Raw genomic sequence first — 17766 nt, 5'->3', positions numbered from 1 at the left:
GTGTAGGATCACACAGTTTGCTCACGTTGGCACGAAGAGATTGAATATGCCATCATGAAAAATCTGATGTGGAACAGTAGCCCTACAAGCGAGAACGCCTTGTGTGAGTCAAAAAACAATGCAGTTTGTGGTATCTTTGTAGACTATTGACCACATACCAGTGAGACTTGTCTTTGGATTGCCCTTGTAATGTGAATTTAAAGGCTTCTGCTTCAAATTTTATCATTAAGGAAAAGGAGGCACTGAAAGGTAAAAGTGATCTACCCAGAAATAGAATTTGCGCAAGTTGATAAGGGAAATGGTCAATTAATACAGGACCTACTTTGCCAGGGTCTAACCTTGTCAGCCTGCCCGAGTGCAAGTTTCTGATTTAGTTACAAGCCACGTCCACCTTGGAGTCTGAGGTTCTAACCATATACGGAACCTTTAGACAATTCAGGTCCTGCATTTATCAGGCACTTTATACTAAAGAGTTACGAATAGGATGTTGATCATTAAAAACGATTTTTTGCTATGTTCACAGGAAATCCATATTTTGTTTTCTTTCAACATATTACTGTTTTATGCTTTAAACATTTTCATTTTATTTTGAGCCATAAAAACATTGACTTTTTTAAATATTAAATGCTGATGCATTAAGCATATTCAAAGCTCCTGCCCAGCTCGGAGTCACCACAGATCTCCTAGCCAGACAGAAATAATGTACTTACTATACATTATGAAACCTCTGTTGGTTAATGCAATCACTGCTTGTGTCTGTTTGTGCAACAAGAGAACAACAGAATTGAATCCTGGTTAGTGCAGTGCCAAATAGTGACTTGGGTATTTTTGTTGAGGTCCCAGTCTGTGAGAGAAAGCACGTGAATGTGTATATCATTATTTTACATTTCCGTTACACACAGTAGAAGATAGGCTGCCACAGAATGTGCAAACAAAACTTGGGTTTAAGATAAGAAAAGTTCGCTCAATTATAGCCTTTAGTAACAGGCAGACTGTGTTTGGAGCAAACATTTTTCATAACTATCTTTTAGAAGGACTTACTACAGATGAGTTGGTAACACCCTCTCAAACAAAAAAGAATATTTGTCTTCAACAAGCTTTAAGAGATTCCATCAGTTAACACCAATGCCGGCTACCAATCAACCTTTCAATTGCAGATTAGTCAATTGCACACATTTTTTTTTTTTTTCGGCAGCAGACACCCTGATAAGGTTTGTTTCAAGTTTATCTCTCTCTCCCTCTCTCGGGATCACAGTACAAGAGGTCCTTTCCTTCTCCACTTCAGATGAGGATCTCAAAGTTCGGAGTTAACCTTTGCCTTTTAGCACAAAGACTAAAATTATGGACAAATGTCGATCGTTGAAACATGGACCAGGGGCAACGTACACGAGTGATAATTTACTGACAGCCTGTGCAAATTACGGACAGGTGGTCACTCTAACGCCACCCAATATCTGGTATCAGATTAGTGTTAATAGGTGGATACAGTGGCAAAGGAAGTTTGGAGCCTGCCTTGAGAAGACCATTGAGGAGGACGTTGTGTCGCTATCACAGGTAAGCTATATTAATTGTTATTTTTTCTAAATGTCCCACCTGCTCTACCACCCCTCGTGAAATGCCAGCTGCCACTACAAGAATGGTCGCCGATTGAAGGAAAAACAGTGGCATAAAAAACCACATTGGCAAGAATTGATGATGCAGTGTCTTAAATAGGGAAATGCTGGAACCAAATATTCTAACCACCTTGGGCAGGAAGCAACAGGCAATGTCAAGATCCAAGACCCAAAGTAACTACAGGTCATGTCTAGTTCTAGATTTAGGAAACATCTAGCAAAAACAGGGATTAAGAATCAGTAGCTCCAAGGCCTGAAGATTACGCCCAAAAAACAGTTACGGGAGTGTTTGTGACATGTGACAGGTTCAGGCCTCTAAAACAGTTAGAGAGTGTAAGATTAAACAGAAATTGATCTTAAAAAAATCTGTACACTATGATGGATTGGAGTCGAGCAATTAATGAACTGGTGGCCATGCTGGAATGGGAAAAATAAAACTATTTCTGCCACAAGGTCCACAATGACAGGGATAGATAATTAAGAAAGCTCTAGATTTTTTCAAGGGGTATTTGCTAGCACCATGGAGCAAGGTAATGATTTTAGATTTTATAAAGCGCTTATTAATCAGTTACTTAAGACTTTGGTACTACTGTTCGCTACATACTAGAATCAACAGGGCTTATTCAACTTGCTACGAAATGGAAACTTTAGAGAAAGTACTGATCCTTTAGGATGGCAAAGCATCACACGCTTATCACTGTAAAAGAGGGAAACACTGTACTTGAAATTTCCAAATTGTAGTCAATGAAATGTTATACCATTTCTGATTGCAATCTTGAGACATTCTAAAGGAAAAACAAAAAGGGGGGAGGGAACACACTTTTCCATTGCTGACTGGTGAAGAATACTCTCCATTGGTAACAACGACAGACATCCCATATTGGTAAAAGGACAAAAGAGCTTCACCAACTGATTCTCAAAGAATAAGAAGAATCAGGAGTCTGAATAAGTAACAATTATTATTTGAAAAGATAGGAGAGAACTAGAAACAGATGAAATACTACAGGTGATACACACATAGGACACTGTAGACACGTGATCTGTGCGTGGGCTGTATCTTGGGCCCACCTCATGTTTCCCCTAGCTCCCTTAAAAACCAAATGGGAAGCGGATCTTACCCGGGAGGTAACAGACAGGGAATGGACCTTTCTCCTGCAACATCTCAAAAAGATTTCACGCAACTCAAGTTTTAAATGTATTCAATTCTCCTTATTCCATAGGGCATATCTCACACCACACAGAATCAACACAATGTTTGTCACGGCCACCTCGGCCTGCCCTTGATGTCATACACCAGAACATACACACATGCCATGGGCATGTACCCCACTGCCTGATTATTGGACTAGCGTTGGGACAACACTCCTAGGATTTACCAGTCAGGCCTACTGGCACACATTTCAACAATGTAGATTAGCTTATATCTTATATCACTGACCTAAAGGCTCCAGAGTAAGGACATGTTTTGCAGATTTGGCTTTACCGTTAGCAAAACGGCTGTTGACTACATGGTGGAAATCTCCACAGGTTCCCTCTGTTATTCGATAGCAGAAAGAGGTGGCACACTTGGGTCTGGCCGAAAGCGGGGTCATCCGTTGATTAGAATATAGAGGGTTGTGCAAAAGACCAATATCAATTGAATGGGATGCCTTGCTAGAAACATTCAAAGCACAAGAAGATGTGAACGAGGGAGAGCTGTAACTGCAAATTACAACTGTTGATCCTAAGGCAGCGTCAAATAATGGGTCTCTATAGTCTTAGCCTCACGGCTCCTCTAAAATGACTACAATATATTATCTCATGAACGTTCCAGTGGGGATGCTACCTAGCTCTTATGTCAGATCATACAGTAGCACTGGAGAAAAGAGCCGTTCATCCACCACAATGCACATACTGACACAGTATTCTCGATTCACACTGCTCTACAGTCATACATCTACAATTAGGTGACAACGTCTTGCGCATGGGGGAAGGGATAGGGAGGAAGTGTTTGAAACTGCAGGAAGTGAATTGTACCACTGTGAATAACACTGAACAGATTCCGATGTAGGAAGTATAATACTTTGTACTGAAATTTGTATCGCCACTGTGAAACGTACCTGTGTGTTATCAATAAACTGCAATAAACTTTGTGTTAAAAAAAACATTTATTTCAAAAGTTTATATGGCATCTAGACTAGTGCAATAGAAAAGTGATGCGATTTGCCAATTTATAGGATGACTATACATTAAATGACAATTAAAACCATGAATGTTTCTTAAAAAGCCTGTTTGACCAAAGGCCACTAAATTTGTAATTTGGCATTGTAATCAATTTGCCCAAATATTGTTCAAGATTTAATAGTCTATATTCATAAGCAGAATGATCTCTAACATTTTGCAACACTGGGGCACTTTCCTTCTTTGTGGATAACTATTATTTGAGAATCCTTTACAGATTGTGGGGAGCACTTTCCCTTAATATTAGGATTGCAGACTCTGACAAAATATGAGAAAGTGGAATTTGAGAAGTTTTTTATCTGTAAATCAATTTGGACCTGGAGTATTACCTAAACCAAGCATGTTTATGGCAGTTCTAATGTCACTTTCACATACCACTGTGTTTAGGAGTACTTCTTCATAAGGTAACAGTGGAAATGAAATGACATACCATTTAGAAAGATTGTCTCTTTTTCTTTATTTCAAAGTATTTTATTAATTTTATAAACAGATACATTAGCATTTCTGTTACGAGGTTAGCCAAACGTAGTTTGTAGTGCAGTGGTTACAGGTACTTTGAAATATATGTTTAGCTAACCCCCCCCCAACCTTGACTTTCTGGAAAATTAGGCAGTGCACTGCAACTCTATGATCAAAATCCCAGCTCTTCTGAAAGAATCACATTTTGTAACCACGCCCCTGAACCTCTGTCTAAGACCACTAAAATCACCATAAGGGTTGCCTGGATTAGTGCAACGTGCTTCACTTAACTAAGTGTGCACCATTTACTAAGCCAGCCTCCTACAATGGTCCAAAACAGAACATGCTGCTGCACTAGACCCGAAGCTCAGCCTCGGCAACAGAAAAATAGTCTACACCATCCTTGTAGCAGTTACAACGGCTTTCTTGGGTTCATGCCGGGCACAACGACACTATAAACGAAATGAACATGATCAGATATTCTTTGCGGGTGTGCTAGATAAAAACCAGTGTGGCTCTCCAAAGACAGTTGCACTTCGACTATAAAGAGAACAGTTATAACTGACAAGGCTTCAAATCAGTTACTTTTCAAACTTGCACGAATAAGCTCGAAAATTTAATTTAGCGGTTATTCTCTCTTTCTCAGCTACCAACTGCTACTTCAGCCAGATAGATGGTTTATTTGCTCAGGGAATGGTAACTGGAATACAGGTATAATCTTTTAATATTCAGAGCCATCATAGACACCAACATCATTTAAATAATATTGTCTTGCCCAGAACACAAATCAAAAAATTAGAAATCTTAATTTATTGCTTGATTTCACTCACTTCCATTAATTGTGTACACTTACGTAGAAAACATAAATAAGAACTTTTTTACTCACTGCTTTAATGAGCAAAGCAGAGAAAGGTGTAACACAAGGTGTTATTAAGAATATATTAGTGACACTCGACTAATTATTGTCTTGCACATCCAACAATTATTGTGCATACGAAAGGTAGGATCACTTATGAACATCTTTCTTGGACAATCCAACAACAAGTAATTCTACTAAAACGCAATTTAGTAATTATTCATGTTCCTTTAGGAACTATTAGTCAACTCTCCCCCCTACCCCCAGCGCCTTGAGACACTTATGGGTGAGTCGGCACGCTTATAAGACACTTGATTGATTGACTGATCCAAATTGATGTTGAGTTGATTAAACTGTTTAAGTTGAAAGGAAACACATTTTCAAAAATTGAATCAAGGTTTGTATTACCTCATTATGTTGTAATAGAACACCTGACTAAATCTCCTACCAGTAGTTAGTAATGGACATTTCATGGTGTGTATCCCCTGGAAAATTTGGGAAGATCAGTAAGCGCTCCCTAGAAAAAGTCACATGCGTACGGCTATCAAGGGCACAAGTGAATCAATTTCCAGGGTGGAAATGGGGAAGGAGCATCTTCAATATTGGAGGGGTGTTAGAATAGGGTTTTTTCTCAAGGCAAACATATTTCTCAGAAGGGAAGAAATGTCAAAATTAAATTATGTTAATCAACAGGCATTTATGCACTTACACATGCAGAACTGGTGCTGCATGGGAGTTAATCCAAAATTCACATAACATACCCAGGAATACTCTTGGAAAGGTTTGCGAACTCCTGAAATTTAGAAAATTAACGGCAAAAGTGAAGAGGTATGAATATTTTTCAGACTCCGGCTCTATTATTTTCAAGAAATTCAGTAGATGTTGTCCTGTGCTAGTTCTTTGCGATTGTGTTTGAATTTCCCTGTACAGCTCTGGACTCTTCAATCATTTCAACATGAAAAAACTCAAGTACAGGCTTTTCCAATTGCATTTTGCTTTTTGTCAGGTTAATTTACCAATTTTTGCAGAATGGAGAGCAGGAGAGACGCAAAACAAATACAATTTACAAACAGCAAGAACAACTCCACAGCTTCTGAAAAGAAACATACCTTCAGTGTTACTCCAATGACATTTATGGCATCCTTGACTTGGGGGTGGTTCGTACACTGAATCAGTTCTTCACATACCCAGAGTCCAAGGGAGCAAACAGCAATGCACCTTCACAAACAAAAAAACAAACATTGTCTCTTTATGTAAAGCATTCAAGAATGGCTGCTGTGGGTTAACTATTCTCTTAATTGGAAGAGATGCGTTTAATTAAAACGACAACAGAAATGCATACAGCCTTATTCACAAAAGTTTAAAAAAAAAGTCAAATATTTTCACCCCTGGGTTACTACTAAATTAGGAGCAAACTGCTGACTTGTGTAGGGTTCTCAGAATTTCAACAGAACTAAAGTAAATGTACAAGTCTCATTTTCGTGTGCACTAACATGCATAAATAGTTCCAAATACTGGACAGTAATGGGCACACATTTCCACGTGTTCTACTGTGCATCGATTATTCAGATGTATGGTTTCTTCATAGGGATGTTTGTTTCCAGCACAGAAACCACTTCCCCTGCACACCTTCCAGATTTGTAGGTGTTCCCAGTTCATACATAAGTAATGTGCTTATTCCTGCCACTGCCTTTAGTAAACATGCATGTGAATCTTGCAATGTATGGTAAATCCATACAGATAGTGATTTAGGAGTATTCATCAAGTAAGCAGTTCCTTCATTCACTGTTCAAATTTTTCATTCTTTACTTAGTGCTGTGAAATCGGTCGGATGAGGTTAAGATCACTAAGGGGGTGCCACAGGGCTCATGTTTGAGCCCAACTCTTTTTAACACCTACGTGGCCCCCTTGGCAAATATAACGAGAGCTTTTGGTTTCTGTCCAGTGTCTTATGCTGATGATACCCAGCTGCTTTTTCCATTTAAATCTTTGACCCCGGAGGTTAAACAATCTTTCTCCGAGGGGATGAAAGCAATAGCCCAGTGGATGTCTTCCAACTTTCTTCAGTGTAATGTTGGTAAGACAGAGGTGATGCTTTTCGGTGAGGCCAAGATACTATGGTCCCCTGATTGGTGGCCATTAGACCTGGGGCCAGTTCCCGAACCAAAACAAGTAATCAAGAACCTTGGGGTCCGCCTGGAGCCGGAGCTGACTTTAAAACAACATGGAAATAATACGGTGGGGTCCTGTTTTCATGTGATAGGACTCCTCCATAAGGTATTCCCGCTCCTTCCGGACTCCATTAGAAAGACTTTGGTTCAGGCGCTAGTGATCAGCCAGCTTGATTACTGTAATGGTCTCCTGGTGTCTGCTAATGAAGAGGTGCTTGACCGACTGCAGGTGATACAGAACACCGCAGCCAGGTTGGTCCTCAATGCTCCCCCCAGGTCTCCATCCGAACCTCTGCTGGAAAAACTTCATTGGTTATCTGTCCGCCAAAGAGTGAAATTTAAGACATGCTGTATAGTACATAAAGGATTACATGACCTAGGACCTTCCTATTTGGCAAAAAAATGTGTTCCCTATGTTCCCACACGTACCCTTAGGTCAAGTGATCAGTTGCTTCTAAGAGTACCTAAGATTAGTAGGACTAGACAGGGTGGCAAGGCTGTGTCAGTGGTAGGACCCATTTTGTGGAACAATCTTCCCTTCCAACTCAGGCAGTGTTCAGATCACTTTGCCTTCAGAAAAAAACTGAAAGCCTTTATGTTTCAGGTCTAACTAGTTAGGTCATGAGGTTAGTCAAACATGACTCTTAGTCCTGTATTATTATTGCCCTGGTTTTTGCTTCCGTTGTCTCTGAGTGCGGAGATACTCCTTTGGGAGTTTATTCAAGCGCTTTATAAACCCGCAAATAAATAAATAAATTAATCGTTTTCGATAAAAAGGTCAACACCGTCCTCCATTTCCATAACCCTGCACTGGGCCCACTCCCAAAACTGCCATGCATGTCATTTTTTACACATATTTTCAATAGTTTGCCAAGCAAGTGGGTGTCTTGTGTCTTGCTGTAGATGTTGGTCACAGTCTATTTTGCATAACATGTATGACTTACTTTTTGCATTACAGCCCGATATGACCAGGCCATGAATCGACGTCACGGGATGTCAAATCATTTTGACAAGCTCAGAAATCATAGACATGACAGTTCATTAATAAATCCATTTGGCAGTCATAAATCAGGCTCGTAAATCAAGTGACACGTCATAAGTCACAACGGCTGAGAGGTCACAAATCATTTCTGACATATCACAATCATGATCTGTTATCTGCTTGCTGCTTGTGACACCCCTTAGTTTGTTCAGTCCATCATTTGTTCAGGCCATCATACATGCCGTTTTATGGGGTCATAAAGTTCCCTGTTGATTTTCACGCTGCTTGCATGGGGTTGTAGCCTCTCCCTGGAGTTAGGCTCCAACTAACTACCTTGTTTGTCCATTTTTGTGCCCTGCCATTCAGCGGGTCAGGACGGCAGGTGTTGTCTCCACTTGCTTCCCCCCGCCACACCCCCGGCCTACTCACCCTGCCATAAGGCATTCCCACGTGAGTGGCGTTCCTACTGCACACCGCCCTGCTGGTGTGTCTCCTTACCAACAAATGTACCCCTTCTTAGCCGCCTTGCCTGCCATCCTGCACTGCGACAATGCTGTTTCTCGGTGTGGGTCTCAAAGTTTATCAGCACACCACCCCCAGCTTCCAAAAGTAACATGCGCTTGGGCGACGGTGCACTTAAAACCCCACATTGTCTCCTCCTGGCCTGGGACCCCGGTCTCCCTCCCCAATTGGGGGTTTCAAACGTCATCTGCCCATATACAGGTGGATTCTGCCATGACCCAAACAAAAGGAAGAGATAAAAAAAAGATGCTTTAAACACAAAATGACAAAGGAGGCCCAGGACACAAACCCTAGTGATCATTCAGGTGTTCTGCTTTTCTGACAACTTGCCTTATCGTGTTTTGCGTCTTTGAGGTTCGCACAAATGGTCCATGCTTGACTGACAAGGGGTAGGAACACAATCACTGTGCACCATTCAGAGAGCGGCAGAGATGTCCAGGTATTCTGCCGAAATCTCCTTAATGTTTCAACCACCACTACTGATTAATGAAAATGTAACAGTTTAAAATGAAAAAAACATTTGGGAGTTTATATAGCACAAACCTGACCCAAATGTATCAGAGCGCTTTACATGAGCACCAGTTACATTACACACGGACACATTAATTTTGTTCTGCACGGGAAGATTACGTGATCTGCGCAGAATCACAGGATGTTAAGTGTCCCTGCCGAGACTAGAACCCGGTTCCACAGCTTCGAGGTCCACCGCTCAAGCCGTGAACTACAAGGTATTCTTCTACCATCTTTACATACGACCATACAATAGTGTGCTATCTAAGAATTTTATAAACGCATGCTTGCACATTTATCCAAATTATAGTGGCCCTATGCCTGTAAATACTGCACTTGAAGCCACTAAATGGTGACACTTAGCACTTTACAAAAAAAATAAAAAAATAAAAATAAAACACACTAGCACATGCATCAACAATGTCATTTGCGATTCCTTATTAGCGGAAAATAAGGATTCCCTTATAAGGAATAGCAAAAGGCTATGCATGTAGAAATCGCTAAAAAACATAGCGATTTCTAAACATTCCTTAATTGCGACTCGCAAATTGTGAGTCGCAATTAAGGAATACCTCTCCATTTATTTCTATGGGCCTAGAGGCCCATTGGAATGAATTGGAAGACATTCTCAATTTGCGATTCTCAATTAGAGAATCGCAAAATGAGAATGCAATTTCAAGGGTGCCAGGGTGTCAAAAGGACACCCTGTTGCACCCCCGAAATCGGCATATGAGTACATCTTTCGCACACACATGCCCCAAGGGCATGTGTGTGTGTAAAATGGAACTTTGAAAATCTTTACAAATTACCATGAAGTTCAACTTCATGGTAATTTGCTTCCCCTATTAGCGAAATCGCATTTTTTAAAATTTTTAATGCATTGCATTTAAGGAATCTCAATTTGCGATTCCTTAAATGCAATGGCAATTTAAGTAATCGCAATTTAGAGAATACTTAAATTGTGATTTTTGCACTTGGGATGCATGCAAAAATACCGGTCGCAAAGGGGCAGATTCTCAGAATCTTAAGAACCGGTTTTTGCTTTTATGCATGTGGGCCACAGAGAGAAGTGAGATTTAAATCTGTTCCCACAGTCTATGGGTCACCCCCCCCCCCCAATAAGTTTGTGTAACGAGCCACCCCCTCAGCAGTGGCTAACTAGCCATGAAATCACCTGGACCCGCGGAGCTGGTGGTAGACTGGGTGGAAAGAGTCTGTGAGCTTAACGGGCTCAGCTGAGCTCCCATCAATCAATGGGCCGTGATTGGCTCTGATCAGCGCCCTGCGACCATGGAGCTGTTTTTGATCAGATTCTCAGCATGGAACTCTCAACCGAAGGAAGGGCTAAAGCTGATTCTATCAATTGTGCCATTCGCAGTGCCCTCTTTGTCTCAAATATTGATTTTCAGATTCAAGTTCATGATGACACTCCAAAGAGCTGGGATTGCAGTAATGTTCGCTCCTGACATCTTTCAGTGAGGCAGATCCAGGAGAAGGGTATTGCAGCCCATATACCAGCAGGAATATTAAGAAAACGAAAGACTTTAAAGCATACGGGTAACTTAGATCAAACAGAAAGGCTTGATGTTCAGTATCAACAGTATAAGCACATTTCATTAGTTCAATATTAATATCTCCTTTTTATCAATCTAAATAGAGTATCCAATTAGATTACGAATGTCAGTTTTATCTAATTCTGAGATCTCTGCAGCCACATAATACTACAATGTTGAAGTAGAAAAATTAAATATATCTCGAACGCTTTGAGCACATTAAAAAACTGAAATGTTTAACGAAAATCCAATATTTGATTACCTGAAATACTTTTTCTCTCATCTCCCATGGTTAGTGAAGCAAGAATCCTGATTCAGAAGCCTCAAATAAACTTAATGGCTCAGAAGGCATATCAGCTGGTATTCCCAGCTATACTGAAATCATTTTTGTATTGAACAAAAAATAGTAGTAAAACTAGCAGTACAGTATACATGCTAAATGAGGCACCATAAGGCTCTCAAAGCACAATGCTTAGTGGAGCACAGTGTGCCGGCTTTGTAACCACATAATGACCTCAGACTCACAATAATCAACCCAAGAGCAAATAACTATGCCTGCTTGCCAGATTCTCTACATCACATCATCAATGAGGATGGTTGTGGAGGGATTCCAAACAAATGTTACACCCTCTTACAGATCGACCACAGCCAGGCTAAGGCTCGCATATAAATCATGCACCTGGCTGAGAGACGAAACGAAATGCAGATAACTACTGGAATATTTTCTTTCTTGGCCATTTGTACCTTTGGCCCCCATTGAAGAGTAATGTGCATCAAGTCAATATTATTAATTTCTTTCATCTGCCGCTCCAGTTATCAACTCCAGTCTCATCTGTGTCCTTAATTCCACAATCACTGTGCCCATCCCAGATGTGCCAGAGTGGAATCTGGCTGGAATCCTGGGTAGTCTCAGAGCCTAAGTGGCGATGGTGCAGCACTACCTGTCTTCAGTCACTAAGCGGTGCAGCAAACTTTGCATATCCTCAATAACTGCTTGGAATTTTTAACCCGTTTGATACTGGCAGCTAATTACCTTCGGTAATGCCTAGTCTGGTAGAGACTATCAGATCTCGGAATCCTTTCCTTAGAATATGCCCATACGTCAGACTGGATCAGGACATTTCTCAGGAGCACTTTTCCTGCTCGCCGGAAGGTGGCATTGTTGAGCACCTTATGGCATCGTCAGCATCATCCACTGCGGAAGTGACATGCGCTGTGCCTACATAGGCGCAACTTCAGCGCTCAGAAGTCAGTTTCTTTTTGTGACTTTCCACGCCAGGAGCGCAGAGCGACCAAGTACACTGACCACTGGTGAATGGAACCAGGGACCTGAATAGGGAATAGCCCTGTACCTATAAATAGGTTCGCAGAGCGGGGAGGATGGGTGGGCCGGTAAGGAATCTGCGGCTAGATAGAGTCTCTACCAGGTAAGGCGTTACCAAAGGCCAGTAACTTGTTCATCTGATAGAGACTTCTAGCCGCAGATTCCTTACGTTAGTGTAAAAAAAAAAAGCCTCCCCAAAGGAGGGTCCGTGAACATGATTTAGACCAGAAAGTCCTGCAGGACCAAACTGGGAAAGTGCCTGCCCTGATGGACCCGACTGTCCAGGCAGTAGTGCTTGGTAAAACAGTGGAGTGAGGTTCACGTTGCTGTCTCACAGATGTCCAGGTCTGGAACTCTGTGTGCTAACACAGTGGTCACAGTTTTTGCTTTGCTGGAACAAGCATGCAAACTCTCTGGGGGTTGCTTCCTGGCCAATGCATAGCAGATCTTAATGCAGAGAACAATCCATCAGAAGACGGTTTGTTTCTGCACGACCTACCCCTTATTGGCTCCAAATATCCCTCAAAGATCTGATCATCCACCTGGAACGGTTTTGTGTGGTCAAGGTAGAATGAAAACGCTCTTTTTGGGTTCAGCCGTCATAAGGGAGCCTCTGAGAAGGGATCAGAGGTGACTTTGGCACATTTATAGTGAACTCCAGTGAGTGCTGATGGTCTGCCATTGTCTGGAGGTGGAAGACAGCTGCCTATGCTGAGCTCACCTTCAACAGCCAAACATCGAGATAGGGGAAGACTGTTACCCATGATCTCCGCAAATGAGCTGCAACCGCCACAGTGACCTAGGTGAACACCCCAGGGGTGCTGGTAATGCCTCCCTCCTTTTGATAAAGATATTTGCACGGTGCAAACCGTGGGAGTCTCATACCGGCGGGTTAGTTTTGACATATCCCCCAATTTAGCAACCCTAAATCTATTAGGTTGTTGCTCACTATTCACACCCCCAATTGGGGTTTGGATCCTTTTCTTCACGTTCTTCTGAAGATCCTCCTTTTTGACCCGGAGCACGACCCACATTTCCTTCCACAATGGAGGGACAGGGCTTGAGGTTCGGTGAAGAAGATGCAGCAGCAATTATGAGAACACCATCACTTTTCGGCATTGACGTTGAGCCAAGCTCAGTGAGCAACTCAACTGAATGGCAAGCATTGTCAGATCTCAAACGAGAATGGATAAGAATAACAATACATGGGACCATGATGGCGGAATATTCCAAGGCCAAAATTGCTCCTAACGGCTTGATCGTTAAAAATTTTCCCAGAATCTTTTGGGAAGACGGCCAATTTAAGATCGAGTGGTCACAGGTTTCTTGGAAATGTACCCATGACCTTTTGATTCTGATCGTAAACACGGCTAAACGATTAGCTGATGCTCTATTAGTCCGCATCCAAGCAGCAGAGGCGGCATTAAAGAATGCGGTTCCCAATCCTGGTTTTAAAACTAAATTGGCTGATTTAAACAAAGAGATTGCGGAACACAAAGAGTATCTTATGAATCTAAAAGTGGCTAAACTGCAAAAGGACATTAAAAGATTCTCTAAAGAAAAAGTCTATCCTTATTTGAAGGATGATTATGTCCCCCCTGGAACAAGTTATAACTCGGACTCGAGTGCTACTTCTTCAAGAAGAGGATCGAATAGTGGCTCTGATAGTAGCGAAAGCAATGACCCCCAACAGATGCCACCTAAGCCTAAAAGGGGAAGAGGCCGTGGGCAAAACAGTTTTCAAAATTACCCATACCAAGGGCAACAAATGGGCCCGCCCTTTTGGCAGTTTCCACAATTCCCACACTTTCAACCGCCACTAACCCCACAATATCCCCCGTTCTATGCCACTCAAAACCCTACACACCCTCCTTTTTTAGGCAGAGGTTGGGGCAGAGGGCGAGGGCGAAGAAGAGGGAACGCGCAAGAAAAGAAAGTACAGTGGGAGGACAAACGCCCACAAGGGATGGACACGAGGACCACGACCCGCTCAGGACCAAAATGAGTCTAGTGGTCAACTTGTCAGACCGTGTCTTGACTGAGGGAGAGGAACTTGTCCTCCAAAAAGGGTTAGGCTTCGTCCCAACCCCGAGGACAGACCCTTTCCAACAAACAAGGGAAATTAAGTCACTCTTCAGAAAAATAAGGCTTAAGGCCTTCTTTGATGGCAAACCCCTTGAACCCACTGAGGACTCGGGTTTACATAACCCTTCAACCTTTACACCTCACAATGGGATGGTGCCTAACGAAGTCTTGACTTTTGAGCAAACAGTTCTTAAGGAGATAAACCAACTGGACAGACAGTCACACTTTTCTAATATCTCCAACAATGAAATGTTGGTCCTAAAATCACTGGCTAACGATCGCCTCATCACCATTAAACAGGCGGACAAGGGCGGAGCAACAGTTCTTATGAATACTGCGGATTATGATCTGGAATGTACCAGACAACTGAATGATCGCAGATATTACACACCTATTCCCGGTGATCCAACTAGACGCCTACAGACCATAATAACAGGTCTAGTGATGAGTGCGGAAAATGAGGAATGGATCACTAAAAAAGAGGCAGATTTTTTGACGAAAAGGGACCCCCGGGTACCATATTTCTACATCCTGCCTAAGATCCATAAAGGGACCAATCCAGTACCAGGGAGGCCAATCGTGTCAGGGATCAATTCGGTGCTGGAGCCACTTTCACAATTTTGTGACCATTTCTTCCAGCCTCTGGTGAAAAGCATCCCCTCATATATCCAAGACACTACAGATGTCTTACGCCTGTTGAACTCTATTCAGGACACAACACAAATCGATCTCTTAATTACTCTAGATGTGGAGGCCCTCTATACCAATATCCCTCAGAGGGCCACCCTAGAAGTAATAGAGGAAAGACTAGGCCTTGAAATGTGGAACTCTAATACACCACAGACCTTCATCATGGAGTGTGCCACCTTAGCACTTACCGAGAATTACTTCGAATACAAGGGACAACACTACCACCAGACCCAGGGTACATCTATGGGCAGTACCTTCGCCCCTTCGGTGGCCTGTCTGTATATGGCAGAGTTCGAAGACAAACACATACATCACCAGTCTAACCCCTTTCGAGACAACATCATAATGTGGAAACGTTTTATAGACGATGTCCTAATACTCTGGACGGGCCCACTGACAGCCCATTACGAGTTCTTTGAATGGGTAAATACATTGAACCCATTCTTGCACTTCACCATGTCCTCTTCACCGAGAGAAATTGCCTTTCTTGACCTTACCATCAAACTGGAAGGGGGGTCCCTCAAGACCACTATGTACAGAAAACCCACAGACCGGAATAGTCTACTCCATTTTCAGAGCCACCATCCTAAGGCCTTACGCTCTAATCTACCATTCGGACAATTTCTCCGGATAAGACGCAATTGTAGCGAAATATCTGATTACAAGAAGGAATCCACTCTCCTATCCAGGAACCTCCTGGACAGAGGGTACCCAAAGAGTGATGTCTATAAAGCCAGGAAACGGGCTCGGAATAATAACCGAGAAGCTCTACTTGAGAGACAGGAGAACACATCGGTTGAGAACCAACTTATCACCTGTGTTACCACCTTCACCCCCCTGTCTAACAAAATCAGAAACACCATCAAACGCCACTGGGGAATCCTTAATACAGGCGATCTGGATCTAGAACAACCCCGGTTTGCTTTCAAGAGATCACAGAACCTAAAGGATATCCTGATCAGCACCAGGCCCAAGATAACTACGAAAGAGACTCAACAAACTCTTTGGCATCTACCACCTGTCACGGGCCATTACCCTTGTGGCTCTTGTGTTGTCTGTAGATATACCCTGACACTAAAAACCATCAAGCTCTCTGAGACTTTCAATTGGGAACTCAGGCACCATACTAATTGCAACACGACACATTGCATCTACCTATTGACTTGCCCGTGCAATTTGCAGTATATTGGGATGACCACTCGCCCAGTAAAAACCCGCATCATTGAACACCGCAGCAATTTTCGCTGTAAAAAAACCCATACTAAAATGTGCAAACACTATGTGGATTCCAACCATAATGCGGACTCCATGACATGGGTCATTTTGGAATCGAGTCCCAACTGCCCGAAAAATGCACTCTTTAGGAAGAAGCAGAGATGGGTCCATCGACTTTCCTCTGACAGCCGAGGGCTGAACGAAGAAATCCCCTGGCATTCATTATAAACCATTCACTAGCTATTCTGAGATATTTGGCCCCCTGTAGTCCAAATGGACACGGACCTTTGGTTAAGTCCACACTGACTCACAATGATTATAACCCTCTTTTGGGCGAGTCATAAACTAGACTTATAATACCAACTGCCTGTTACATCATAACCGATCAGGTTACACCCTAAACCACGTGACCACCTGAATTCTTAAAACCAATTGTACATTTAAGCAATTTCTTTGGGGGCTTATTAATGGGTCAACACACAACTTAACCCGGTTTTATTAAACCGACTCACTATGGATTCCACTCCCATCTCGTATTCCACCCACGAACGAGTAGGTGCACTTGACCCTTACATCATGGCTAACCCAATTTTGATGGTACTACATATTACGTCCACAATGTTTCCGGCCTCCTACATCATGACCGACACGGTTACATACCGGACCACGTGATCACCTGAGTTCCTACAAACCTATTTCATAATGAAATATTTTCGGAGCATACTTCATGGATCTAGACACAACACAACCCGGTTTCACAAAACCGATGTAATATACACTTTAATTCCCATTCGTACTCTACTTGTCCACAAACCACGCGGTTCATTAGACCATTACATCATGGCCGACCCAGTAACCGCCGGTGTCACATGACGTTGGTGGAAGGGCGGTAACGATTAGGATCCCCTGAGTCAGTTTACAATAAAAACAAACGCCGCGATCACTACCCATCTATCCGAGCTCGGCGGAGATGGGTAGGTGATCCCACGCGGACACGGGCCGATTGAGGTAAGATGATGATGGGGGGGCTCGCTACGAGACTCGATCACTTGGAGGCTTTAGTACCGGCTTCTAAAACCCTTTTACAGAGCTGCCGCGCTGTAACCAAACCTGAGCATTCCGAAGTGTTTTCTATAACCTCTTTGCAATACATCTACCTTTTAGCTAAATCTGAAGGCTTAACCCCGATGTACTGACCCGCCGACCACTCATGTGGCTCTTAGCCCTTAACCCTTAGGTGAGTTCGGCGCTTATTATCCTGTTTGGCACCTAGGTTTGACAAACCACTTTGAGTTCTAGATGTTGTCACTCACACAATCAGTGTTCGACATGCCACTCTGAGCCATTATGGTGTTATTTAAGTTGCCTGCTGTTTTAATAAATTGTTTTTAATTCTGTACCTTCCCACTGATATAGTCTTAGTGTGTGTGCACCCCACACTGCACGCTGAAACCACTTGACATGGAGAGGTAGTGACTATTTCCCACACCGCCCCAAGCATGCCTTACTATGTTCACATTCTGGCGTTGACAATCCGTGCTGCTAAAATGAGAAATGTACTACTAA

The 17766-nt window shown here is 42.6% G+C and overlaps 1 protein-coding gene across 5 annotated transcripts in view; it reads right to left on the bottom strand.

Annotated features, from left to right (window-relative positions):
- Positions 1-17766, bottom strand: part of RALGAPA2 (Ral GTPase activating protein catalytic subunit alpha 2) — a 1907250-nt gene that overhangs the window by 790011 nt on the left and 1099473 nt on the right. For all 5 annotated transcript variants that reach the window (XM_078649331.1, XM_078649327.1, XM_078649328.1 and 2 more), the window contains one exon: positions 6258-6366. In XM_078649331.1, coding sequence (XP_078505457.1) covers positions 6258-6366 — 109 coding nt within the window. The remainder of the gene's footprint in view (positions 1-6257; positions 6367-17766) is intronic.

This window comes from Lissotriton helveticus, chromosome 6 (assembly GCF_964261635.1).
Source record: "Lissotriton helveticus chromosome 6, aLisHel1.1, whole genome shotgun sequence".
Taxonomy (NCBI): Eukaryota; Metazoa; Chordata; class Amphibia; order Caudata; family Salamandridae; genus Lissotriton; species Lissotriton helveticus.
The sequence above is the reverse complement of the archived record's forward strand: the minus strand, read 5'-3'. Positions and strand labels throughout refer to the sequence as shown.